The sequence below is a fragment of the Oncorhynchus mykiss genome, chromosome 25, assembly GCF_057628025.1.
Source record: "Oncorhynchus mykiss isolate SJ-2025 chromosome 25, ASM5762802v1, whole genome shotgun sequence".
NCBI classification, from domain to species: Eukaryota; Metazoa; Chordata; class Actinopteri; order Salmoniformes; family Salmonidae; genus Oncorhynchus; species Oncorhynchus mykiss.
Window position 1 is genome coordinate 22096598 of NC_143046.1, and position 27949 is coordinate 22124546.

At 43.1% G+C, this 27949-nt stretch overlaps 2 protein-coding genes across 3 annotated transcripts; one reads left to right on the forward strand and one right to left on the reverse strand.

The window, feature by feature from the left end:
* The first annotated feature begins 828 nt into the window (after nt 1–828).
* LOC110504768 (palladin) lies at nt 829–13748 on the forward strand. Its single transcript, XM_090219275.1, has 15 exons — nt 829–1035; nt 1212–1277; nt 1797–1938; nt 2031–2054; nt 2178–2297; nt 2433–2601; nt 5832–6671; nt 6792–6939; nt 9125–9220; nt 10337–10374; nt 11080–11212; nt 11665–11872; nt 11965–12130; nt 12364–12497; nt 13621–13748. The coding sequence occupies exons 1-15, from the start codon at nt 829–831 to the stop codon at nt 13746–13748; spliced, it is 2619 nt and encodes an 872-aa protein (XP_090075401.1).
* A 424-nt stretch (nt 13749–14172) lies between these two features.
* Nucleotides 14173–23848, reverse strand: LOC110504769 (histone deacetylase 3). 2 transcript variants are annotated; one of them, XM_021583583.3, is made up of 15 exons: nt 23412–23848; nt 22830–22912; nt 22455–22597; nt 21807–21888; nt 21591–21647; nt 21420–21475; nt 21181–21314; nt 19200–19280; nt 18788–18861; nt 18631–18695; nt 18265–18354; nt 18063–18121; nt 17909–17988; nt 17625–17782; nt 14173–15082 (listed from the first exon to the last, which is right to left on the reverse strand). In XM_021583583.3, exons 1-15 carry the CDS (start codon nt 23464–23466, stop codon nt 15013–15015), a joined length of 1287 nt encoding a protein of 428 aa, XP_021439258.1. In that variant the 5' UTR covers nt 23467–23848; the 3' UTR covers nt 14173–15012. The 2 variants fall into 2 exon arrangements, with proteins under 2 accessions (XP_021439258.1, XP_021439259.2); XM_021583584.3 differs by having other exon boundaries at nt 21807–21907; nt 23412–23835.
* Nucleotides 23849–27949: the final 4101 nt, after the last annotated feature.

Sequence of the window (27949 nt, forward strand, 5' to 3'; positions counted from 1 at the left end):
AGTTATATGAAATCCCATCAAATAGAATGGTTTTCTGTCTTTGTAACTAATTATAATGAAGACCAGAATAAACTATTGCATGGATTTTGTCTGTCTTCCACAGGAATAACCTGCAGTACCATATTTCTGAGTTGGTTCAGTCAACAGCACATTATTTACATTGTTGTAGAGTCTTGGCCCCAAGCTGAGCTCCCTCTGTGGGCCAATGGGATCCCCTTTCTGTATAAATAGACAGAGGCTCATGCCAGTATCCATCAGCACGGTGATTGTGGGAGATTAAAGGAGATGAACAGTGCCTTTCTGAGTCAAACAACATGATCCTTCAGATGGATAGATTGTTATGTAACCTTTACACACTCCATGATGATCACTCAGTCGTTGGCTTTTGACACAACACACACACAGGCAGTTAAACTTGGCATGTCACATTAAGACAGGACCTCAAGGTGCAGTGTCCTTGGATGTTTCATTTGTAAGGTCACATAGGGGGTGTTTTTATACTTAACAAAAATATAAATGCAACATGCAACAATTTAAAAGATTTTGCTGAGTTACAGTTCATATATGGAAATCAGTCAATTGAAATACATTCACTAGGCCCTAATCTATGTATTTCACATTACTGGGCAGGGGAGGAATAAGCATCTGCAGCTCATGCTCATTCTCCCTTCCCTCTGTACAGAAATCAGCAGCTATTGGACACAGTGACACTCCCCCTGGGAAGGCCTGAAACATGACACAGTAGGTTGAAAGGACATGAATGACTAGAATGAAACATTTTCAATGAAAACCAGTACATCATTTTCCGTAAGATATTGAGACATTGGAATGACATGGGGACAACTGTGTGATTGCACACCGTCTTGGGGTCTCTGTGTGTGTGTGTGCAACATCCAGAAGAAGACCAGTACCATGTCTCTGACCATCTCCAGCTCCTCCAAAGCAATCTCCTCTTCCTCATCCTCTTCCTCCACTGTGGTCCAGCAGCAGAGACACGCCAGCCTGGTGCAGCCCCTCTGCATCAGCCCCCAGAGGGTACCTGACACACACATTCCACATACTCACCAAGCTCGTCACACGATATACACACTCAACAGCTTCAACTGCTCCTGATCAATATTGATGATGTCATGTACCCCAGACAGACAGTATATTGACAGTGCTACTTTGTATTTTGGTATCTACTGATTGTTGTTCCATCTTGTTTCTAGACACAGAGTCCATCCTACCCCAGACAGTATTCAGGAGGTGGTGGCGTGGCCACAACTATTGTCGAGGTAAATTAATACAGGATACATCTTTACCCCCATCTGGTGACTGAATATGGAACTGAAGGTTTAGGTTGGGTTGGCACTATATCCATTTCATGAAGGATCCTTCCTCCTTATATCAGTGTGTCCAGTGGCCTAATCCTTGCCATTCAAATGGATTTACACCTACTCTAGTTCCTTATGACGTCCTAGGCAGTTATCTGAATATGACATAGCTTTTCAGTCAAAAGATGACAAAGACCATTGTCTTAATTGCTGTCAGAAGTCAAACAATTTGTCAAAAGCATTCTTCTTGTCCGTTTGTTAACGATTGTTCCCTAAACAGCTATGAAAAAGTATGAAAATGTATGCACTCACTACAGTAAGTCTGGATAAGAGTGTCTATTAAATGACTAACAGCTGGGTACCCACTGTATGAGCGTAGGGCTGAGATGAGGAGAGTGGTTGAGATTGGAGGAGCTCGGTGGTGATGGCATGTGGGTGTCAACAGCCATTAGCTTTGATCCACTTCTCTCCTGTGTCCAGTGTCTCCAATGCATCAGCACGGTCAAGGGTCAGCTGGTGGTTCTAGAGTGCCGTATTTGTGGAACGCCACCACTGCAGATTCTGTGGTACCGTGAGAACGAGCAGATAGTGGAATCAGCTGACTTCCACATCCTCAGAAAGAGTAAGTAGGAGTAGATCACAGTGTGAAACAGACCAAGAATGACCTTTGAGGCACTAAATAGAAATGCTCTTAACGTTCTCCTCCTTTTTCAGAGGCTACTTCTGCATCAGTGCCAGGTGAGTTGGATAAGGCCCACTGTTGGCTATTGAAGGACACATTTACCCCAGTTTACCACTATAAGATGACCAATCAAACCTGATACATTGGTGCTGGTATGTCCTCCTCTCCTACCTCTACAGAGGAGCTGTGGACCCTTGTCATCACCGAGGCCTTCCCAGAGGACTCTGGGTTGTTCAAATGTATAGCTGGGAATCAGTTGGGAACAGTATCATGCGACGCCATACTGGAGGTGTACCTAGGTGAGCAGAGACTAGCTTCAGAACTGGTCAGACACAGGAGACTACTGTTGTGCTTCTGCACAGCTTTCTTCATCCACTGTAATCCACATACAATCCTGAAATACATTCTGACAATGTGACCACGTCTGTGTCCAGACCTGGAAGAGCAGATGGAGAAAGAGACGCCCATGGATGAGCATTCCTTAGAGTCTACTAGGCTGGAACCTTATGACTTTCCCTCTTTACTTCATGACATAGCAGGGATTCCCCCTCCAGAGTGGCCAGAGAGCCCAGTCTGTGAGATTGGTCACCCACTTGAAGAACAGTGAGTTCAACTATTCTAACATCCTGCAAAAACCCTCAAATTGAAAGATGAATGTCCAGTATGCTGTTCTGTTTTATTTTTAATCAAAATACCTATCAATAATGTAAATGTAAAATTTTTAGGAATTATTTTATAGGTCATCTTTGCTTTAGCAGGGATGCAGAGCTTAGAGATAGATAGATACAGTGTTTCCCTAATGTCATTTTGATTCAACTGCCACAAGAGTGGGCTATTGCGTTGTTTGAAGTTGCTGGTAGGCTGCAACAGTTTTAAAATTGTATGATCGAATTCTCTGTGTACATTCATTAATTAATTAGGACTTGATTAAGATAGGTATTACTTACAGCGCTGATAGTTTGGTTTGAAGATGGTTTATCATCTGATTATAATAACAGGGAGGGGATTATTTAGCCTATTTGTCCTTAAAAAAACATGTTTATAAGTTTATACCATGTTATTAAATAGGAGATTATAAAGGCTTGTGTGTATGCTAGAAAGGCACAACGAATGTGGGCGACTGTGACATGTAAATATAAATAAATGCAGGTCAGGGGTCGCATTACAGCCGCGCTCTGAAATCACCTGTGAGTCGGCGCGCACGTCATTCTGCATACCCGATGTGGGTGTACACAAGTTACTACGAACCTGTTGCACTCAAACTCTTATCACAAACATTTAACTCTCCTCTGCCGTGCAGCCTTTATTGAAGTTGAAATAGCATACGATATTTAATCTAGGAACATTTATCCAGGTAAGCTTAATGCATTGTTTGATTAATTTGTCACAGGTGCAATTTATTATACACGTTTGTAATTGATTTATGTTTTTCTATAATCAATTGAAATGTATAAATGTGTAGTCTATATAAAACCTTGTGTGGTCGTGTTCTGAGTAAGTAAATGGACATGACCTGTCCATGTTAGTGTTGACGTTCGTCTGCATATCATACCAGTGATTCAAGTGTTTAATTTATTAAGTGTCACGTCAAAGTGAGGTCTCTCTATAGGCAACTTGGATTACTATCATTTAAATTTGCATACCAAAGAGTTCAAGAAACGTTGGCTGCATGCACACAGGCAGCCCAATTCTGGTCTTTTTTACACTGATTGGTCTTTTGACCTATAGCATCAGCTCTGAAAAAGATCTGATGTAAAATAACTGATGTGATTGGTCAAAAGACCAATTAGTAGGAAAAAAATATTAGAATTGGGATGCCTGTGTTGGTGCTGCTCTGTAGTGAATGTGATTTATCTTTAGGGCATGGTATTTGAGGTAGTTTAACAATAAGGAAAATCCATGGTAACAGAAGGATGCTGACACTCACGTTTGACAAAATCCCATTTACTTGAACAGTGCAGATGCAAAGTTTGGTAACAGAATGATGACAGAAAAAGCAGGAATTGTCATTCTGTTACCAAATGTTACACTGTTCAAGTAAATGGGCTTTAATTGCATTTTAAGTGGAAGTTGTTTACAGTAGTCCTTGTGCATAGAGTTGTGTGGTTTGTTTAACTTCGCAGTCCTTGTTTTTTGTTTGACATTTTAAAGTGAAAAATCTGAGTTGGCATCATTCTGTTACTTTGGAATTGCCTAATAGCTACAGTATTCTCAAATGTCTGTTTGTTTGACTAGGCAGGGACCGGACCCCTTTATACCCCCTGGTTTATTAAAAAAGGGTACTTTCTGTCAGTGATGTGGTTCGCTAAGGTATAAGTCCCAAAATAGACAATCATTTTCCTAAGATTCTGAGAGCAGACTATTTGAGACTACTGTGATTAGGTTTGCATTATGCCCACTTGTTAAAAAAAAATAATAATAATGTAAAAAACCAGTCCACTCTTCTCCATTGGGCTCTCTACCTGTTCTGCTTAATAGGACAATATGTCTTCTCCATTGGGCTCTCTACCTGTTCTGCTTAATAGGACAATATGTCTTCTCCATTGGGCTCTCTACCTGTTCTGCTTAATAGGACAATATGTCTTCTCCATTGGGCTCTCTACCTGTTCTGCTTAATAGGACAATATGTCTTCTCCATTGGACTCTCTACCTGTTCTGCTTAATAGGACAATATGTCTTCTCCATTGGGCTCTCTACCTGTTCTGCTTAATAGGACAATATGTATTCTCCATTGGGCTCTCTACCTGTTCTGCTTAATAGGACAATATGTCTTCTCCATTGGGTTCTCTACCTGTTCTGCTTAATAGGACAATATGTCTTTGAATAATGGCTTGCATCAATGGAATCAAAAACACTCTCTATTTACTTTTATTGATTTCCTTCAAAATGGAAAGATTGTCGGCCGCCACCCCTGCCCGGATTCAAATCTAATTTTATTGGTCACATGCACATGGTTAGCAGATGTTATTGCGAGTGTAGTGAAATACTCTTGAGTGGCCCGCCAGATTTCCACAAAAGGAAAACTGGCTGCATTCCAGGGAGAGGACCAAGAGCACTCCAATGGCATCTCTCTGTCTCCTCTGGATCACAGGTCATACCATTCCACTGTTCCCAAAGTACCCTGGCCCGTTACATAATGGAGAGAGACATCAGCATGTGTGGTGTGCTGCTGCTCTCTCCATCTGTCAGAGATCGAGGGAATGTATAATGAATATAAGGCTTGACACTAAAGAGCAGGGCTGTATTGAGTTGGAGCGATTACAGAGTAAATCATGTGTAGAGGAGACAACTCTTTATTCTAAACCACAGATAATCATCTTGGTGTGATCATTTCTTTCTGAATGACCTTTAGCATTGAGTAGAAATAAGTTGTGTTGTTTCTAGACCCTGCGTGATTCTGTTGATGATTGTTGGCGACAAAGTGTAGCCTGCTCTGCTCTTACCCACAATGCTCGTCACATGGGCCCGAGTGTCGGAGTTAGCTGAGCTGCACCTGCCAGCTAATGTCAGCCTCCTGATTTAGCCACTCACACTTTATTAGAAACATACAGCAACATGTGTCCACTTCTCTTGAAGGTCATGTGGACACTGTGTTCAAGTAATGTTTATTTTACGTGTGTAAGGCAAGACAAAAGGAATTGCACACAGATGAACTATTACTATGCAAAAAAGGGCAACTGAAAATAGACTTTCCACCTGTTTAAGAAGGCTGTGCATGGGTGGGTACTGGTGTAACAATTTTATTGTAGGGAGGAATGTTGCTTCTATGGTCACCACTTGTCCAGTTAACTTGAGTAATGCAGATGAAGTTACCAAAGTGTTTTCCCTTTCAGGTGTCCAGATTCAGAGCTGCAGAGCTGCAGTGTGAGTGAAGAGGGTATCCACAGCTCAGAGAGTCAGAGGTCACATAAAGCCTGCAGAACCAAAAAAACAACCCCCAAACTGTTCACTCCCAGCAAGCCCAGCTTCCAGAACTCAAGAGACGTTGGAGGCAGCAGCATGAGCAGCAGTGTGGCTGACCTGCCCACCTTCTCCCCCAGCCTTTTTGCCCCCAGTGCCTTCAACTATGCTCGGCCACGCCAGTTCATCCAGTCTCAGCCAGCCTTTCAGGCCACCAGCTACAATGTCACCAAGGCTCTGCCTCAGCCCAGCGGGAACAGCAGCAAGGCCTCTCCTCCCTCTTCCAATCTGAGCTTCCCCATTTCCACCCCTGCATCCTCACAGCTGACGGTGTTCCCTCGTGATCCTCCCCCCTCCTCCGCTGCCCAGTCCATGTCCCCCTCTTGCGCCCCCATGCGCTCCACTATCACCCTCACCCCCAGGGCCTATGCCAGTGTCCCAGCACCACCTGAGCCCAAGCCCAAGTCCTCTCCAGCTGCCTTCCTCTGCTCTGTCCTGCCCTCTCAGTCCACCCCACATTACAAGCCTGCTCCCATGTCTATTCCTCAGCCTCTCTCCCCAGCTCTCTCCCCAAACTCCCCCAACCCTCTGCCCAAGCCCGGGTTTGATGCCTCCCTGCACATGGGACAGGGACTGTCTCTCCCTACACAGAGCCTGCCTATGAGTCAGTCTCCCCACTCTCCACCCCCGCCCCCGGTTTCCATGCCACAGCCCCCCTTTCCTCCTCCCTCATGTGTGTCTCTGCCTCCTAGCTACAGAGGGACCCCAAACATGTGAGTTTCTATATTTTTGAACAGTAAATAAAACGTCTAAATATTACTAGTATGTAATAGCATTACGTTTTTAGTGTTAATGGTTGTCTTCTGGCTATCCCATTCTCGTTCCCTCCCCAGCCTTCCCAAGCCCACCCTGAAGAAGGCTCCTGTTCCTAGGTCAGGGTCCCGCAACACGGATGAGGATATCCAGGGCTCCAAGGAGGCCCTGATCCAGGATCTGGAGAAGAAGCTGCGTACCAAAGAGGCCCGTAGGCAAAACAGCCAGGTATCCCTTTTAACAAACTGACCTGGTGTCAGTGGGGAGGGAAATTATTTTTGTGTGGATATACAGTATCAGTCAAGTTTGGACATACTTACTCATTCATGGTTTATTTTTTATTTTTACTATTTTCTACGTTGTAGAATAATAGTGAAGACATCAAAACTATGAAATAACACATATGGAATCAGGTAGTAATTCTTCAAAGTAGCCACCCTTTGCCTTGATGGCAGCTTTGCACACTTGGCATTCGCTCAACCAGCTTCACGAGGTAGTCACCTGGAATGCATTTCAATTAACAGGCATGCCTTGTTAAAAGTTAATTTGTGGAAGTTCTTTAATGTGTTTGAGCCGATCAGTTGAGTTGTGACAAGGTAGGGGTGGTATACAGAAGATAGCCCTGTTTGGTAAAAGACTAAGTCCATATTATGGCAAGAACAGTTCAAATAAGCAGAGAGAAACTTTATTCCATCATTAATTTAAGACATGAAGCTCAGTTAAAACGGAACATTTCAAGAACTTTGAAGTTTCTTCAAGTGCAATCGCAAACACCATCAAGCGCTGTGATGAAACTGGCTCTCATGAGGACCATCACAGGAAAGGAAGACCCAGAGTTACCTCTGCTGCAGAGGATACGTTCACTAGAGTTACCAGCTTTAGAAATTGCAGCCCAAAGAAATGCTTCAGAGTTAAAGTAACAGACACATCTCAACATCAACTGTTCAGAGGAGACTGCATCAATCAGGCCTTCATGGTCGAATTGCTGCAACGATACCACTATTAAAGGACACCAATAAGAAGACTTGCTTGGGCCAAGAAACATGAGCAATTGACATTAGACCGGTGGAATTCTGTCCTGTGGTCTCATGAGTCCAAATTTGAGATTTTTGGTTCCAACTGGAGTGACTTTGTGACGCAGAGTAGGTGAACATATGATCTCCGCATGTGTGGTTCCCACCGTGATGCATGGTGGTGGGGTGTCTTTATTGGTGACACTGTTGGTGAGTTATTTAGAATTCAAGGCACACTTGACCAGCATGGATACCACAGCATTCTGCAGTGATACGCCATCCCATCTGGTTTGGGCTTAGTGGGACTATAATTTGTTTTTCAACAGGACAATGAACCAAAACACCTCCAGGCCGTGTAAGGGCTATTTGACCAAGAAAGAGAGTGATGGAGTGCTGTATCCGATGACCTGGTCTCCACAACCCAATTGAGATGATTTGGGATGAGTTGGACCTCGGTGAAGGAAAAGCAGCCAACAAGTGCTCAGCATATGTGGGAACTACTTCAAGATGGTTGGAAAAGCATTCCTCGTGAATGCTGGTTGAGAGAATACCAAGAGTGTGCAAAGCTGTCAAGGCAAAGGGTGGTTTCTTTTGAAGAATATGAAATATATTAGGATTTCTTTAACTTTTTTTTTTTTTTGGTTACTACATGATTCCATATGTGTTATTTCACAGTTTTGATGTCTTCACTATTATTCTACAATGTAAAAAATAAAGAAACCCTGGAATGAGTAGGTGTCAACTTAGGACTTGTATGTATGTGGATAGGGAAATGTAAAATATGTGAGTCAAGACAGATGCTACAATCTAAATGTTAGTTTATTCCCAAACCACATTAAATAAGTGTTTGTTTACTCCACTACCATATGAATGCTGTACGTGAAAATGTGTGGTTCCTATTTGATTTGAACCCATATCAGCGTACATCAGACCATTTAATACCACAATGTGGCCCTGGCAATTATGCAAGAGAAAAATATGGATTTAGTCATTTATCATTCCCTTGTAGCCTTCCTGTATTAATGTCATTCATGTCAAGGACACAATATCCTTGATGCCAGTTTCATTCTTCATTAGAAACCAACTTCCAATGAATGGAGGCTTCAGTGGAATCCCAGGGGCTTAGTGGACCATTATAATATGATCAACACAAGGTAGCTGTTGTGTTGAAATAGACCCAATAACATTGGAGGCTGCTCTATGGACAGATTTACTGGCACAGCTGGTCCCAATTCACTCCCTACCCCTTCCATTTTTTGCAGATCTGAAGCATCTTAATAGGTAGAAAGATTTCAGTGGTGGAATTTCCAACATATTGCTTCCAATTAACAAATTGGGACCTACTGGCATTTTGCAGTATACTGACTGAACAGTGGCTGGTTTCCTGTCTCTCTTGACAGAAGCTGTCCTATGAGGAGCGCATGGCTCGGAGGTTGCTGGGTCCAGATAACGCTGCCTCTGTCTTTGAGAATTCCTCTGACTCACAACCCGACCAGGTATAATCTACGCATATCACTTCTACATCATCCAGTACAGCCCATTTGGTTTGTAGGAAAGTTATTTAGGGAGGTACCTGCACTTAGACATTTACATTTGATATTTGAGTCATTTAGCAGACGCTGTTATCCAGAGAGACATTCATCTTACGATAGCTAGGTGGGACAACCACATCACAGGCATAAAAAGTACACTTTTCCTCACTACACTAGTTCACTTAGCTCTTTTCCTCACTACACTAGTTCACTTAGCTCTTTTCCTCACTACACTAGTTCACTTAGCTCTTTTCCTCACTACACTAGTTCACTTAGCTCTTTTCCTCAATACACTAGTTCACTTAGCTCTTTTCCTCACTACACTAGTTCACTTAGCTCTTTTCCTCACTACACTAGTTCACTTAGCTCTTTTCCTCACTACACTAGTTCACTTAGCTCAAGTCATTGTATATTTAAAGGATACATATTTTGCCATGCTACTGTATGTTTCCAGATGTTCTGATAATCGTTTGTCAGGCTGGGAGCCGTCGTTACTAATAGTATGTGGGTTTTAGGTTAGACGGGATGTTCCCTGTACCGTGTGTGACTAGTCCCCTGTCACTGTCCATCACCCCTGAATCCTCCTCACACAATGGGCCTGGCCTCTGGCTCTGTTGTCCTCTTCAGTCACAGGAGATAAGTCTACAGCCAATCCACAGCGCTCTTCAAAGAATGCAGCTAGAAATAGCAGGGGTGACGATTGTGTGCCAAAGCAGCATTTTCCCAGGGATTTGTAGTGTAGGATGCTGGGAAGAGACCACCACACACACAGTAAAATACACGTGCCCACACCACAGTCATAGCCCTCTACATCCAACCATCCCCATTGTCAGAGGCAGAGTGGCATGTACTTAGAAAGATTAGCAAGTCTCTGATTATTTAAAAAGGTTGTTTCAAAGTAATGCATTTCAGGAGATGGTGCAGCCTTGAACCTAGACAACCTTTGTGGGTCAACTTTAGTGTTGGCTAGTTTAGATGCAGAGATGAATCGCAGCCTATAAACAGTATAGGAATGGTTTTACACACAGATGGGTCCATTGCATACTTTTAAATCCCAAATCTCTCTGTCTTCTCTTGCAGCCAGAATCACCAGAGGGACGTAACACCGGAGGAATATGGTACCTTTTACCAACGGCCGGCAAAAGCATGTGCATAAATTGATAGTACATTACATACTGGTATACAGTTTTGCTGGTATGGAATGTGTACTGCATTACATAATGAAGCATTAAGTGATGAGGAGACCAGAAAGAGGGGCGCAGTGCTCCACGTGAGGGTGAAGATGTGTGAATGAGGCTTGAGGTCTGGGATTGGGTGGCAGGTTGTCTGATCCGGGTTGGGTTTCCTGGCACTGTCGTGTGTTTGTGCCGTTTCCACCGTCTACCACGGGCTCCGGTTCCCCCCTGGCCATGCCGTAACGAGGACAATTATAGACCATGTACTGAGCGTGCTGACATGTCTGTGTGGCTTCCTCACTGGTATTTCCTGGGATTGCCTTGTCTTCCAATGATGATATACTGTATGTAAAGGGCACATGCTGTGCTGCTTGAAGTGAGTTGGTTTAGGATCCATGGATGGACTTGTTGTTAATTTGCTTGTCATTGTTATGGGGTTTTCTGTACGGTTCAGCATGAATGGTGATGCGGCACAATTCATTAGTTCAATTAGCTCTCTGAAGCTGAAAAGATGAGTGAGCTCTGTTGTCTGCATGATAACTCATTCAGCCATCAGAGCAGTTATGAATGAAAGCACCTTTGTTCCTATCCTCTCTCCTTTTGCTTTCTCGCTCTTTCATTCTCTCTCGCTTTTTCTTATTTTTTAAGGGGCAAACACCACTCTGGTACTGATGTCAATGAGGGCTCAGCCATCCAGGAGAAGTGCTATGCCCCACGCTTCATCCAGGTCCCCCATGACCTCACGGTGGAGGAGGGCAGGTTCTGTAGGATCCACTTCAAGGTACAGAACTGGATACGCTCTAATCAGTTTAGTAATGCATGTTGATAACTGGACTCATTCAACATTTATAGCTGGGATCCATTTCCTATGTAGGAACTTATTTCTGAGGTATCTTCTGTAAAGACCTTGTTGAACTATGACACTGACTCATGCAACACTTTTATTCAAGTGTAATGAAAGCCTCTAGTGACCAAACATGAAACCCAATAGCCCCTGTGACTAGAATAACCAGGTTGTAAAAGCTGCGCTATACTCCCTATCACCCCCCACTCTGGGCCCTTGCACTACGCCCCCTCATGACCCCCTAGTAGTCCACACTACAGTCCACACTCTCCCAGTGTCCTATTCATTAGCACACACCGTAGCAATTTATTTTCTTATTGGGCATTTCAGGTTGTCCCTCCGTTTGTCAGTTTTTTCCCTAATGAATACACCACTGGCTGTGCCTTCAGGTGGGGGGTCTGCCCACACCAGACGTGACCTGGTACCTGGATGGTAAAGCCATCCGTCCAGACGACTACCACAAGATGCTGGTGTGTGAGAAGGGCGTGCACTCCTTCATCATTGAGATCGTGACGGTGCATCACGCTGGAGTCTACGAGTGTATTGCCAGGAACCGCGCCGGGGAGAACCGCTTCTCCATGAAACTGGAGGTTATCGGTAAGGGCTGTTGACTACTGTCAAATAATTTCCCATCGCTTAGCATTGATGACACTGCTCCACCTTCACCCCAACTCCTCTCACCTCTCCAGCCCAGGAGGTGCTTTGTCCCCCTACCTTTGTCCAGAAGATGCTGAACTCTCGTGCCTTGGAGGGGGACACAGTGAGGTTAGAGTCTAAGGTGGCTGCCTCCCCTCCACCAAAGCTCTTTTGGAAGAAAGACAAAGACATGCTACGCATTGACCCCACCAGAATGAGGTGGGTGGAACTTCAATTCCATCACTTTCAGGGTGTTTGTATACCTTTTTAGAAGGAGAAATACTCACAGTAGCGATTGTAATTTCTGTCCCTTAGCTGAGTAGAATATATCTGAAGTGTAAATGTGCTAATTAGCTGATATAGCTTTGCTAGGTAATGTGAACCTCTTAGCTGAAAGTGAGGTTCTATTGATTCCATAAGAGGTTAACCCAGGCCTGATGTTTGTCCCCCAGCCTGTACCAGGACAGCACAGGAAGTCAATGCCTGCTCATTGAGAGGCTAGTCAAATCTGATGCAGGCTGGTACACCCTGTCTGCCATCAATGAGGCCGGCATGTCCACCTGCAATGCCAGGCTGGATGTAGGAAGTAAGTGGACCTTGTGCATTTGTGCGTGGTTTGAAGTTAAGCACAGACTAGTGTTCAGTTCGGAGGTAAATTGGCTGTTCCCTGTCCATGGTAGTTGTTTAGAATTCAACTCATAAACACCACAAAGGCTTTGGCCATCATCCCCCTGTGGCCCTACACAGCTGTCCTCATGTTGACATCTGCAGTAGTGGGACAAGCGGGGATTACAGCTGAGACAGACAACGTTGTAACCTTGCACTCAGAATGTCTGCTATGGCAGGGCAGTGAAATGGCAATGGCATACTGCACTATTGTACTATGAATTACCAATGTTGTAGAATAACTTATGTACTGTAGCAGCAGGGGGAAATGTTCTGTTATTCAATATTCGTAGCACTTTCTCCTGTTAGAATGAAGCAGAGGGGCCTCTTTCTAGCTTGCGTTTCTCCAGTGTAAATAGAGGGTAATTCCCTGGAATGTATCCCTTGTCCCGCAAATGGTTGCCATGGCAGCGCAGGTTGTAAAGGCTGATTTAGAAACCCATAGTAGACATATTATTACTAGGGAAATGCGGGCCTGGCTGGCTATTGTATTTCCCCTTGATCACATAACATGCCATCTGTTATGCGGACCGAGAGCGGCCATGAGGTGAACCTTCATTCAGCCTAGCTCGCTGAAGTCGTCAAGTCTGTAATAGATCAGGTGAGAGTGGGTATTTTGCTCTGTCCACTCGGTCTTACTAAATGGAAAAACTGACGACTTTGCTCATATAATTGTCTCAGCGCTGTAATATCAGGCTTCAACTGTGCAGTAACATTTGGCTGCGCACTCTGCTGACCAGAAGGAAAGCTTGTCTTTCGACCCCCAAGGGTTGAACCTGGAGCTGGGGCTTAATACATCTCTTATATAAGCTGTTATTTTAGGAAACTATCTTAGGATAGCAACACATTCCTCCTGTGGATTAGGAGATCCAACCATTTCTCAGAATGTTTCAAATAATAGGTTGGTAACATTTATGACAATGACCGGCTTTATTTAAATGTTTGATTACCTGGCTCAAACACACTTCCTCTTATTGCATTAGAGGTTCAAGGGTTCTATTCTGAATATATCCTGACCTTTTTATTTCATTCTGTCTCTGCAGCTCGCACCAACAAGCCTGCCCCCCCTACAGGCAAGAATTTTAAAGTCCCCCTACTCCGCCATCTCCCCATCCTGTTTCCGGACCCCCCCCAGCACACGGCCCCCCTGTACGAAAGTGAGGAGCTTTAGACGACACTAAACCAGCAGTATAATAACCTGTTGTACCCCTCTGCTCCACTTTATACTGGTCAGTCAGTCTGTCCACTGAGACGGTCATGTTGTCTGTGCCTGGGGGAGGAAATTAATCAAAGTTTTGAGGAAGCAGATATACCCACAGTGCCTCAGTCTCAATCAGGACACCTCACCAGTCCCCGCATTTGTCAAATGCACTTTAGTTTGAGCCCTTCTGTTGTTTTTTAGGGTGGGCTGGTCAGATGGTTCTCTAGTATGGTGAATCTTACCTGGCCTGAGCACAGACCTTTGTCAAATGCTGTCTCTGTGGTTTGCTGTTCTAGTTAGAGAATGAATCCTGTGTCTCCAGATTTGTAACTCTTGAAGTTCCTTTACAAAAAGCAGCATTAAGTGAGACTCTTTCTGGTTTTAAAAAGGTAACATTCTAATGTATAAAGTATTTATTGGACAATTCTGAAATGTAAATGGTTGCCTTCACACCCAAATGTACGACCTCCTGTCTGATTCTGACCATAGAAGCGTTTTGAAGTCTTGTGAATGAATGCGTAATAAAGTTTTATAACACAGGTGGTCTCATTTCACTTTCTAAATATCAAATTGAGTACTTATAGATGGGGAGCATTGTAGCCATGCAGTTTTCCTATTTATTTTATGAAAAGAAAGATCAAAAAATTGTAACTTGTTATTCAGATGACCGACCTCTGATCCCAGTGTGTGAAAACTGGTAAATATAAGCCTCACCTAGCAACCACAGGAAGTCAATGCCCTTTGGACCAAGGGGAAGTCTCTTCCTCTTTATCCTGTGCTGATGAATAAGGCCCAGATGTTTCATACACAATCATGCCTGTATTGGGCCCCTCTAGGCTGTCTTCTGGTGAATCAGAATGTGCCTTGACTCACACTGCTGCTGTTTATCCTGTTGCCTAGTCACATGTACATATCTACCTCAATTACCTCGTAACCCTGCACATCGACTGGGTACGGGTACCCTGTGTATATAGCTGTTATCGTTACTGTTAGTCTACACCTGTTTACGAAACGTGAGGAATAACATTTGAAGTGCTTGACAATGTCCTCTACATAATCAATGATTAGACATAGTAAAAAAAAGAAATGGTGGTAGTCTCTCGCTCTGAGTATAGTATAGACATTGAATAGTCCATTTGTTGGGGAAAATAAGTTTGGTCAACTGACTGCAGCCTTGAAGGTTTCCCAATAATATCATGAGCGACCAGAGGGGAAAAGTCTGACATCTGAGCGTTCAGATCTCCACATCGCTCTCCTTGTCGTTGTCATGGTCACCATCGTAGAACTCATTGGCTGCCTCTGGCCTGTAAAGAGAACAAGCTATTTAGTTCCAGACTATCACACACCATACCAATGTCAGTTCACACTGATACGATATACACTTAGACTAAGGCTGGGATCCAATCGTGTTGCCGGCAATGTGCGTGCAGACACCACATCCACGGTAAATGCTGCATTTGTTGGCTCAATCAGAAATCAACTTTAAAAATGGCGCATTGTCCAAATCTGCAATCAGATTGAATCCCGTCCTTAAACTGGTCCTATTGATTCCATTACATGTATAATAGAACATATGCTCCTGTGTGTCACAGAGCGACGATAAGACAAATTACATTGACTTCCACTTACTGAGGCATGTTGCTACACAACACTTCTGTAGATTGTTCTAAAACAAATACTTGGTCAACCGTAATGGGCTTTGCATTATGTTGATTCCTGCTATGAAAGTATCTGCCTGTCCCTGTTTCGCTGCTGTGTGAGCGAGCCACTCCCTTCCCCCACTGTGACACCAAGGAGGGAGAGATGCATTCTGAGAAGCACAAGCATGTGTAGGCCATCATTGTAAATTTGAATTTGTTCTCAACTGACTTGCCTAGTTAAATAACTGCTATTGTGGAAAACATTTAAGCAACTACTGTTCTAGCTACAGAGAGGAAAGTCACAGCTTTCTGTATCATTTTTCTCACCTCTTGATATCGAGTTCATGACACCACTATAGAACCGCAGTAGACTAGTGTAATGGGCTGTGGTTTTGACGTGCCCGCAGAGAGAAATTTGCAGTGAATAGGCCTACAAATCAGCTGGGCAAGACAATCTGGACGCTCTTCCTAAAATTATCCGCCGCCATTGTTGCAACCCCTTTTACTAGTCTGTTCAACCTCTTGTATCGTCGGAGATTCCTAAAGATGGGAATGACCGCGGCAGCTTTCCACTCTTCAAACGGGGGTGACACCCTAGACCCAAAGTGTTACAGACCTATATCCATCCTGCCCTGTCTTTCTAAGGTCTTTGAAAGCCAAGTGAACAAACAGATCACCGACCATTTTGAATCCCACCGTACCTTCTCCGCTGTGCAATCTGGTTTCCGAGCTGGTCACGGCTGCACCTCAGCCACGCTCAAGGTACTAAACGATATAACCGCCATCGATAAAAGACAGTACTGTGCAGCCGTCTTCATCGACCTGGCCAAGGCTTTCGACTCTGTCAATCACTGTATTCTTATCGGCAGACTCAATAGCCTTGGTTTCTCGAATGACTGCCTCACCTGGTTCACTAACTACTTCTCAGATAGAGTTCAGTGAGTCAAATCAGAGGACCTGTTGTCCGGACCTCTGGCAGTCTCTATGGGGGTACCACAGGGTTCAATTTTCAGGCATATCTTCTCTGTATATCTCAACGATGTTGCTCTTGCTGCGGGTGATTCCTTGATTCACCTCTACGCAGACGACATCATTCTGTATACATCTGGCCCTTCTTTGGACACTGTGCCATACAACACTCCTTCCGTGGCCTCCAACTGCTCTTAAATGCTAGTAAAACTAAGTGCATGCTCTTCAACCGATCGCTGCCCACACCCGCCCGCCCAACTAGCATCACTACTCTGGACGGTTCTGACTTAGAAAATGTGGACAACTCCAAATACCTAGGTGTCTGGTTAGACTGTAAACTCTCCTTCCAGAATCGTATTAAGCATCTCCAATCCAAAAATGTAATCTAGAATCAGCTTCCTATTTCTCAAACAAAGCCTCTACTCATGCTGCCAAACATACCCTCGTAAAACTGTCTATCATACCGATCCTCGACTTTGGCGATGTCATTTACAAAATAGCCTCCAACACTCTACTCAGCAAACTGGATACAGTCTATCACAGTGCCATCTGTTTTGTGACCAAAGCCCCACTGCAACCTGTATGCTCTTGTCGACTGACCCTCACTACAGTTGAAGTCGGAAGTTGACATACACCTTAGCCAAATACATTTAAACTCAATTTTTCACAATTCCTGACATTTAATCCTAGTAAAAATTCCCTGTCTTAGGTCAGTTAGGATCACCACTTTGTTTTAAGAATGTGAAATGTCAGAATAATAGTAGAGAGAATGATTTATTTCAGCTTAGATTTTTCATCACATTCCCACTAGTATTTAGAGTTAGCAATCTAGTGTTGAGTTCCCACTTCCTCAGGTGGTGAATAATATTGTCAATATGCAAAGATTTAGCAAATTCTCTGAAGTGTCAAATAAAATCTAGATCATATTTTGACAGGTTGCACATCAATCATGCATTTCCTGTATTGTTTAGATGTTTTTATTTTTATAAAAAAATAAAACTTACTTTCTGAATCATAGGCTACCATCTCATCTTCTTACTTGGCACTGGAATTTATTTTTTTGGCTAGAGCCCTGCCGCTAATGCCAAGTAACTTTCTATTTAAAAAAAAAAGTTATTTATTACATAAAAGTTATATTTATCACAATTTGACTTTGTTCATAACGCCTAGATCAAGCACCCCCCCCCCCCCCATATCGCCCAGCTCTAGCGTCACATAAGGCAGAGTGTGTGTTGACCTGGAATAGTTGTCCTCTGAGCCCCTCTCATCTGGGTCTCCCTCGTCAGTGCGCTCGTAGCTCAGGATGTCCGAGGGCACATCGTGGATCTGGACACTGGGGGAATGGTTCAACATCTTCAAGTTCTCAAAGACCGTCGAACGGATCTGCTCCAGGTACTAAACAAGCACAAGATGGAGATAAATGACTTACACCATGGAGAGAATTCTGTCTGAATTGTTAAAACAGTATGTAGACTGTGGCTCAGAAAGGGAGGACCGCATGCTGTGTGTCCTCAAACTGACCTGTCGGGAGTTCTGGTTCTCTATCCTGGTGCTGACATCTGGGTGGAGTGTGAAGTCTGGGGCAAAATACTCAAAGTACTCTGGTAGGGGTGAGGAGAGAAAATTAGCAAAAGGAAAAAAACAGTGGCAGAAGAGCTTAGGCTTGCTCGCTTACCGCTATAGGGAAGCTCATCACTAATTGGCTCATCAACCAGGAGAGAGGTCTCATAGGTCCTGGAATAGAAAAGCAACAGAGTTCATTCTTAAGTGGTTCCATATACACTGTGAGAATGTTCTCTTGGTCTCCATCAAAAACAACTGTCACCTAATCTCCCCACTATAGTCCAGTTACAGCACTGAGAGAAATGAGCCCTCACCAGCATCTGGCCACGTTGCGTACTGTGTACCCTCCTCCTCCCAGTACCAGCAGGGGAATCCTGAAGCTTTTCACAAACTCCACACACTCCCTATAGAAAGCATACACCCTGGGTGAGACAGTTTACCATAACCTGACTCCTGTGTTAACCAAATCCTGTACCAATTTCTCTATAATCCCTTAAATTTGCTCTCCTACCAACAGGTGGCAGTACATCCTCATAGAGTACATTGAATTCCATCCTCCAAACATGTATCCTTATCTCTATTAAGACACTTACCCATAAAGCTGTATTCAAAGTCCATTTAAGACTGATGTAAGTGTTGGTGAGGGTTATAATGTATTATTTATTGAGCAAGACACCTACCCATGGCCTCGTATACTGAGGTTGAAGCACCCTAATCTGTCACAGCCCAGAGAGTCAGCCCCACACTGTCAATGACAAAAGGTGCATGTGAGTCCCATACTCAATACCACAATTCATGCAAAATACCACTGATGATCTCTGGCTGCCAAATTATCACCTGAAGAACGATACAGGTTGGCTGGTAGAAGTCCACCACTTGCTTGATGACTGGCTGAAAGAGTTGCCTGTAGCCTAAAACAAAGTGAAATGTTAAGGTATTGGACACATGGAAGATAATTCATCCTTTCAATAATTTTAGATATTGACAAAGTGATATAATTGAACCCCTATCAAAAATAAGGAAACGCCTTGTTGGATATTATCCTGCATACTATCAGACCTTCTGAACTGTAACAGCCATCAGATAGATGTAAATAGTTTAGAGTGCAGGTAAACTAACAGTCAGGCAGCATAACATCTGATAATAGCACTCCCCAGAGACATCTCAATGGCCTCAGTCTAATAGCATTATCAGAGTGAAGCGCCAGAGAGCCAGCCTGAGTGGGAGATCCAGGAAGGACACTACTCACTCTGGTCATCGATCCCATCCCGGAGAGGCACGTTCAGGCAATAGTACCGGCCACTCTCAGCCCCTACCTCATACATGTCACCTATGGGACAAAACAGACAAGATTTGTTTAACAAATAATAAGCTCATTAAGACAACCTCTATTGTCCCATAGAGATATTCAATCATTTAGTCATTAAGACAAACTCAAATCAAATTTTATTGGTCACATACACATGGTTAGCAGATGTTAATGTGTCTAGTTCAGACAGCGCAGTAATATCTAACAAGTAATCTAACAATTCCCCAACAACTACCTAATACGCACAAATCTAAAGGGGTGAATGAGAATATATACATATACGTATATTGATGAGCGATGGCGGAGCGGCATAGGCAAGGTGCAATAGATGGTATAAAATACAGTATATATACACATGTGATATGAGCAATGTAAGATATGTAAACATGATTAAAGTGGCATTATTTAAAGAGGCATTGTTTAAAGTGACTAATGATCCATTTATTAAAAAGTGTCCAGTCATTGGGTCTCAATGTAGGCAGCAGTCTCTCTGAGTTAGTAATGGCTGTTTAGCAGTCTGGTGGCCTTGAGATACAGTGGGGCAAAAAAGTATTGAGTCAGCCACCAATTGTGCAAGTTCTCCCTCTTAAAAAGATGGGCGAGGCCTGTAATTTTCATCATAGGTACACTTCAACTATGACAGACAAAATGAAAAAAAAAAAGGTATGGCTAGGCCACTCCAGGACCTTGAAATGCTTCTTACGAAGCCTCTCCTTCATTGCCCGGGCGGTGTGTTTGGGATCATTGTCATGCTGAAAGACCCAGCCACGTTTCATCTTCAATGCCCTTGCTGATGGAAGGAGGTTTTCACTCAAAATCTCACGATACATGGCCCCATTCATTCTTTCCTTTACACGGATCAGTCGTCCTGGTCCCTTTGCAGAAAAACAGCCCCAAAGCATGATGTTTCAACCCCCATGCGTCACAGTAGGTATGGTGTTCTTTGGATGCAACTCAGCATTCTTTGTCCTCCAAACACGACGAGTTGAGTTTTTACCAAAAAGTTATATTTTGGTTTCATCTGACCATATGACATTCTCCCAATCTTCTTCTGGATCATCCAAATGCTCTCTAGCAAACTTCAGACGGGCCTGGACATGTACTGATTAAGCAGGGGGACACGTCTGGCACTGCAGGATTTGAGTCCCTGGCGGCGTAGTGTGTTACTGATGGTAGGCTTTGTTACTTTGGTCCCAGCTCTCTGCAGGTCATTCACTAGGTCCCCCCGTGTGGTACTAGGATTTTTGCTCACCGTTCTTGTGATCATTTTGACCCCACGGGGTGAGATCTTGCGTGGAGCCCCAGATCGAGGGAGATTATCAGTGGTCTTGTATGTCTTCCATTTCCTAATAATTGCTCCCACAGTTGATTTATTCAAACCAAGCTGCTTACCTATTACAGATTCAGTCTTCCCAGCCTGGTGCAGGTCTACAATTTTGTTTCTGGTGTCCTTTGACAGCTCTTTGTTCTTGGCCAAAGTGGAGTTTGGAGTGTGACTGTTTGAGGTTGTGGACAGGTGTCTTTTATACTGATAACAAGTTCAAACAGGTGCCATTAATACAGGTAACGAGTGGAGGACAGAGGAGCCTCTTAAAGAAGAAGTTACAGGTCTGTGAGAGCCAGAAATCTTTCTTGTTTGTAGGTGACCAAATACTTATTTTCCACCATAATTTGCAAATAAATTCATAAAAAATCCTTCTATGTGATTTTCTGGATTTTTTTTCTCTCATTTTGTCTGTCATAGTTGAAGTGTACCTATGATGAAAATTACAGGCCTCTCTCATCTTTTTAAGTGGGAGAACTTGCACAATTGGTGGCTGACTAAATACTTTTTTGCCCCACTGTAGCTGTTTTTCAATCTCTCTGTCTCAACTGTATCTGTATTTCTGGTTTTAACAGATACTCATATGGCTTGTCTTACCTGTCCCTGGAAAGAAGTAGTTCCCGTACTTGTGGAAGGATACAGTCATGACCCGATCAGTCAGGTAGAAGGCTTCCTGCACCCCATCACCATGGTGAATGTCAATGTCTATGTACAACACACGCGGGTGGTACCTAAAGGGACATTTACATTATTAGTTGTTAGAGATCCTTAGCGGGACGTGAACCCCGAAATGGACAAAAACATAATAAAAGACTGTAGGGGTGCTTTGCTCTTACTTCAGAAGCTCCAGTATACTGATGACAATGTCATTCACATAGCAAAATCCAGAGGCCTGAAAAACCAAAACAAATGAAATCATGATATCAAAGAGCTGTACATAAGCAGGTGACCAGAGGCCGTATAAATAAATTGTCTTGACAAAGAAACAAATGTTGCATAATTCTTACCTCAAATTTCTTAGCATGATGAAGACCCCCAGCCCAGTTGATGGCGATGTCACATATCTGCAAAGCAACGGTCCCGATCATTGATCAAATATAAATCTGGTCAACAATTTACCTAGCTGTATAAATTGTTGAATGGGTCTTAATAAATATGTCAGATCCGTAAATAGAATACATTTATAACAGAAAATAAGCTGACTGCTGGGGAGGGGGGCATACCTTGTGGTTTAGCTGTGTCGCTCCCTGTAGAGATGCTCCTGTATACCTGGAGCAGAACTCAAACAGGCCTGGGAATACAGGGCTGACAGAGGACACGTTACCTTTATACAGGCCACATAGATAGATCAACAGCTGCACATTACACTGATCATAATATTACATGAGTCAAAAGAACATCCTCCTGGGTGGTGCAGTGGTCTAGGACACTGCATCGCAGTGCTAGCTGTGCCACCAGAGACTCTGGGTTCGAGCCGGGAGGTCTATGGGGCGACGCACAATTGACCTAGTGTCGTCTGGGTTAGGGAGGATTTGGTTGGTAGGGATATCCTTGTCTCATCGTGCACAGGTGCATGGTGTTTCCTCCGACACATTGGTGCAGATGGCTTCCGGGTTGGATGCGCGCTATGTTAAGAAGCAGTGCAGCTTGGTTGGGTTTCGGAGGACGCATGGCTTTCAACCTTTGTCTCTCCTGAGCCCGTACGGGAGTTGTAGCGATGAGACAATTGGATACCACGAAAAGGGGGTAAAACATTTTTGAAAAGAACATTCTGCACTTTGACAAATATATATTAAGCACAAAATATCTTATGAATCCAAATATATGCCAGGCAGTAATGTAATACATTATAGAAGATAAGACATTCTCACCAGTCATCCCCAACATTAAAGGTGTTGAGACTCTTTGTGAAACCTTGCATATTGTTGGGGCTGACCTTCTGCAGAAAGTCAATGTAATCTTCTGAATGGAATCGGCACATGTCATGTTGTGAGGCTTTGTATGGTTTAAAAACCTGGGGAACAAGGACCAGTCAAATTAACATGGTGTCAAGAAGGACATGAACTTGTCTGGTTTAATCGGGGTGTATTCATTTCGCTGATTCTGTTGCAAAACGTTTCTTAAATGAAGCAAACAGACTTAAACAGGGAGGGACCAATAGAAACCCTTGTTTTAGTTGCAAAACTGTTTGGACTAATGATTACATCTCCAGCCTTCTCAGCATGTTGATCATCAGCAGGACTTACCTGCATCTTTTTGTAGAGGCCATAGTGCAAAACAAGGCTGTGCGTCAGCGAGAGACGATGGGGTTTCATAGGGTGACCAGCACCTTGATAAGGAAAGGAAAACATGTGTCAGTGTGTTGTCCTCTCATACGCAGTTATCAATGTCCTGATTTCTCTGTGGTTCTTCTGCGTGATGCTATCATTCATAACATGCCAGCTAAATAGCTGTAGAATAAAGAAACTATTGCAAACACACGATTAGTAGCTAGTAACGTTTGCGAGATCAATTCACCTGATTGCTAGCAGAAATAAGAATCTAATACCAACGTTAGCTATCTAGCTAATCACAAACTGAAGAGGAAACAGTAGGTAGCTTAGCGGTTAAGAGCGTTGGGCCAGTTACCGAAAGGTCGTTGGTTCGAATCCCAGAGTTGACTAGCTGAAAAATCTGTTAATATGCCATTGAGCACTTAACTCTGATTACTTCTGTAAATCACTCTGGATACGTGTGTCTGCTAAATAACAACTATTTAAATAGTTAGCTAGCCGGCTTCTTAACATGCTAATCTGCTTCGTGCCTTTTGTAACCAAAATGAATCTTACCATAATGAAAGTTCCCCACATCCGGATCATAAAAATATGCTGTTCTGTTGGACATTGCAAAAGAGACTTCTTGGTTTTTCTACCATTCGATGGGTATTTGTTCGCTACTGTAAATGTATCTTTCCTTCATTTAGAAAGTGGTCGCCATTGTAAACAGCGAGTAAAACGTACGTCATTGTCCAGCGACAAGCGAAGTGGGCGGGCAAAAACAGTACCAAAGATTATGGATGGTGTACCCGATTTACCACCTATCACCCCATTAAAAAGGTGGAAACATTTTACCAATCACACAATTCATATGGTGAATGTGGTAGCCCACACGCCACGTGTGTGGTACGCGTTACCTTTGAATAGTGATTCAGAACCACATATTGTACTGTGTGATACGCGACATTTTCAATGGTGATTTTAACTAAGACTGAGTGCGCATGTTCGTCATAGAAGCCAACCCCAAAACCTTTCCTGGGAGTTTGAATGGTGTGATTGGTAAAATGTTTCCACCTTTTAATTGGGTGATTGGTGGCTAATCGGGTGAATATCCGCCCTAACAATGGGAGTCGTTGACCACAAAGCGGTATGGCAGGCTGTCTAGCGCCCACCTATGCATTCTTTGGATTGGTGGAATTGTATTTTTGTAACAAAGAATATAACCTTTATTTAGCCAGTTAGGCTAGTTGAGAACAAGTTCTCATTTACAACTGCGACCTGGCCAAGATAAAGCATAGCAGTGTGAACAGACAACAACACAGAGTTACACATGGAGTAAACAATAAACAAGTCAATAACACAGTAGAAAAAAGAAAAAAAGTCTATATACATTGTGTGCAAGAGGCATGAGGAGGTAGGAGAATAATTACAATTTTGCAGATTAACACTGGAGTGATAAATGATCAGATGGTCATGTGCAGGTAGAGATACTGGTGTGCAAAAGAGCAGAATAAGTAAATAAATAAAAACAGTATGGGGATGAGGTAGGTAAATTGGGTGGGCTATTTACATATGGACTATGTACAGCTGCAGCGATCAGTTAGCTGCTCAGATAGCAGATGTTTAAAGTTGGTGAGGGAGATAAAAGTCTCCAACTTCAGCGATTTTTGCAATTCGTTCTGGGGAATGTTCTTGTTACTTACAACCTCATGCTAATCGCATTAGCCTACGTTAGCTCAACCTCAAGGGGGGAACCCACCAATCCTGTAGAGGTTATTAACTGACTTGCCTAGTTAAATAAAGGTGAAATAAAAAATGTAAAAATTAAATAGACATATCTGATATTGGCGGAAAGCTTTAATTATAGTTAATCTAACTGCACTGTCCAATTTACAGTAACTATTACAGTGAAAGACTACCATGCTATTGTTTGAGGAGAGTGAACTTAAACATGTATTAATAAACCAATTAGGCACATTTGGGCAGTCTTGATACAATATTTTGAACAGAAACGCAATGGTTCATTGGATCAGTCTAAAACTTTGCACATACACTGCTGCCATCTAGTGACCAAAATCTAAATTGCGCCTGGGCTGGAATAATACATTATGCCCTTTCTCTTGCATTTCAAAGATGATGGTACATCTTTTATTATATTTTACCAGATCTAATGTGTTATATTCTCCTACATTCATTTCACATTTCACATTCAAAGTGTTTCCTTTCAAATGGTACCAATAATATGCATATCCTTGCTTCAGGGACTGAGCTACAGGCAGTTAGATTCAGGTATGTCATTTTAGGAGATTTTTTTTTTAAAAGGGGCTAATCCTTAAGAACAAATTCTTATTTAAGATGACAGCCTACACCAGCCAAACCCGGACGACGTGCCAATTGTACGCCGCCCTATGGGATTCCCAATCACGGCCGGTTGTGATACAGCCTGGATTCGAATCAGGGTGTCTGTAGTGACGCCTCTAGCACTGAGATGCCTTAGACCTCTGCGCCCCAAGGGAGCCAAATCAACCAATCACATGTATTTATAAAGCCCTTTTTACATCAGCAGATGTCACAGAGTGCTATACAGAAACCCAACCTAAAACCCCAAACAGCGAGCAATGTAGAAGCTAGGAAAAACTCCCTAGAAAGGCAGGAACCTAGGAAGAAACCTAGAGAGGAACCAGGCTGAGGGGTGGCCAGTCCTCTTCTGGCTGTGCCGGGTGGAGATTATAAGAGTACTGTACATGGCCATTAAGGCCAGATTGTTCTTCAAGATGTTCAAATGTTCATAGATGACCAGCAGGGTCAAATAATAATCACAGGGGTTGTAGAGGGTGCAACAGGTCAGTACCTCAGGAGTAAATGTCAGTTGTTTTATCATAGCTGAGCATTCAGAGGTCGAAACAGCAGGTGCGGTAGAGAGAGAGAGTCGAAAACAGCACGTCAGGTACAAGGTATCCCGTCCGGTGAAACAGGTCAGGGTTCCATAGCCGCAGGCAGAACAGTTGAAACTGGAGCAGCAGCACCAGCAGGTGGAATGGGGGCAGCCAGGAGTCATCAGGCCAGGTAGTCCTGAGGTTCAGATCCTCCGGGAGAGGAGAAAGAAAGGGAGAGTGAGAGAATTAGAGGGAACATACTTAAATTCACACAGGACACCAGATAAGACAGGAGAATTACACCAGATATAACAGACTGACCTTAGCCCCCCGGCACTTAAACTACTGCAGCATAGATACTGAAGGCTGAGACAGGGTTGGGTCGGGGGACACTGAGGCCCCGGTTTGTACCTTGCCGTTTACCTTCGCACCCCTGGGCCAGACTACACTCAACCATAGGACCTACTAAAGAGATGAGTCTTCAGTAAAGACTTAAAAGTCAAGACCGAATGTACGTCTCTCACATGGATTAGCAGACCGTTCCATAAAAATGGAGCTCTATAGGAGAAAGTTCTGCCTCCAGCTGTTTACTTAGAAATTCTAGGGACAATAAGGAGGCCTGCCTGAGTCTTGTGTCCGTAGCGTATGTGTAGGTATGAGCGACAGGACCAAATTGGAGAGGTAGGTAGTAGCAAGCCCATGTAATGCTTTGTAGGTTAGCAGTAAAACCTTGAAATCAGCCCTTGCCTTAACAGGAAACCAGTGTAGAGAGGCTAGCACTGGAGTAATGTGATCAAATTTTGGGGTTCTAGTCAAGGTTCTAGCAGCCTAGTTTAGCACTAACTGAAGTTTATTTAGTGCTTTATCTGGGTATCCAGAGAGTAGAGCATTGCAGTAGTCTAATCAAGAAGTGACAAAGCATGGATTAGTTTATCTACTGTACATCAGTTTTGGACAAAAAAAGTTTGAGATTTTTGCAATGTTACGAAGATTGTAATCTAGTTTTAAATATTAAATTAGGGTTGTTGAGGTCAACCGCCTGTATTCAACGGAGACGCTATACTATTTGCCTCATGTCATGAATATGCATAGCCATCTCGAGAGAAGTCCGATATAACGTCATTTTTTCTCAAAGTTGCCGGGATGTCACGTGTCCTAGGACACGTGACATCCCGGCAACTTTGAGAAAAAATGACGTTATATCGGACTTCTCTCGAGATGGCTATGCATATTCATGACATGAGGCAAATAGTATAGCGTCTCCGTTGAATACAGGCGGTTGACCTCAACAACCCTAATTTAATATTTAAAACTAGATTACAACCCTAATTTAATATTTAAAACTAGATTACACTTAAAACAATTTAAGCATTACGAAACTTATATTCGATCAAATAAACCTCACATAGCAAATAAGCCATTCGTTGTTTTGTTTACCAAACTTGACACTCTCGCTTGGTGGTCGAAACAGCGAAAAAACGCCACCTGCTGGAGGGAGACAGATTTTCTGCCGATTTGGGCCTCTCTCTTCCTCTTCGTCTCTGACAGTACCAAACAATACAGTCTGTGGGGCGGGAACAGAAAGAGGGGCTTGGGAAATGTACTACCAATCACAGCCGCTAGGAGCTAGGCTAATACTTTCTCCCTGGCTACGCATGGCAGTCCGGCTGTTTTTTTTATTATGGGTCAAATGTTGAGAAAGAAAAATGTCAGAGCTTAGTAACAAAAATTGTAGTTCACTTTTTATGATGAGTATGACTTATTGTAAGCAAATTTGATATAGATATGATGTGTTTACTAGCCTATATCCTTCACATAGCCTTCTGGTTATCCAAATGGTTTCCCCTTTATGTGGATAACGCATGGTGCTGACAAAACGAGCTTGATATCACTTTAGTTTAATCATATCATGTGTAAACTTGTCCAGTTCCTCTTTAACTCTTCTGTTCTAAGGGGGGTGTTCTTCAAGAAACAACATCTCACTGTAGTTATTGGATAAATGTCTAATGCACCCGTCTATGTAGATATTGTTGTTTATTTTTAACTGGACTACTAGAACAACTATTGAGTCAAACATCTTACAAATTTAAGCATTTGTAAGTATTATGCAGGATTTTGAAATTAGTTATTCAATGCTTCACTTTCAAATGTGGAATTTCTTTCAATTATCTACTGGTTAGCATCGATTAATTGGACCAATTGGATGAATTGTAAAAGTGTAACAGTCCAAAAATC

What these genes read in the sequence shown, in the direction of transcription:
- LOC110504769 (XM_021583583.3), bottom strand. Translation starts at nt 23,466, where the DNA reads ATGTCCAACAGAACAGCATATTTTTATGATCCGGATGTGGGGAACTTT. An exon ending in GCCTCTACAAAAAGATGCAG is followed by an intron (nt 22,598 to 22,829) that starts GTAAGTCCTGCT and finishes CTTGTTCCCCAG; the next exon opens with GTTTTTAAACCATACAAAGC. An exon ending in TCAGAGGACAACTATTCCAG is followed by an intron (nt 15,083 to 17,624) that starts GTCAACACACAC and finishes TTCTCTTTACAG; the next exon opens with GCCAGAGGCAGCCAATGAGT.
- LOC110504768 (XM_090219275.1), top strand. Translation starts at nt 829, where the DNA reads ATGACATGGGGACAACTGTGTGATTGCACACCGTCTTGGGGTCTCTGT. An exon ending in TGGCCACAACTATTGTCGAG is followed by an intron (nt 1,278 to 1,796) that starts GTAAATTAATAC and finishes TCCTGTGTCCAG; the next exon opens with TGTCTCCAATGCATCAGCAC. An exon ending in CTGACTCACAACCCGACCAG is followed by an intron (nt 9,221 to 10,336) that starts GTATAATCTACG and finishes CTTCTCTTGCAG; the next exon opens with CCAGAATCACCAGAGGGACG.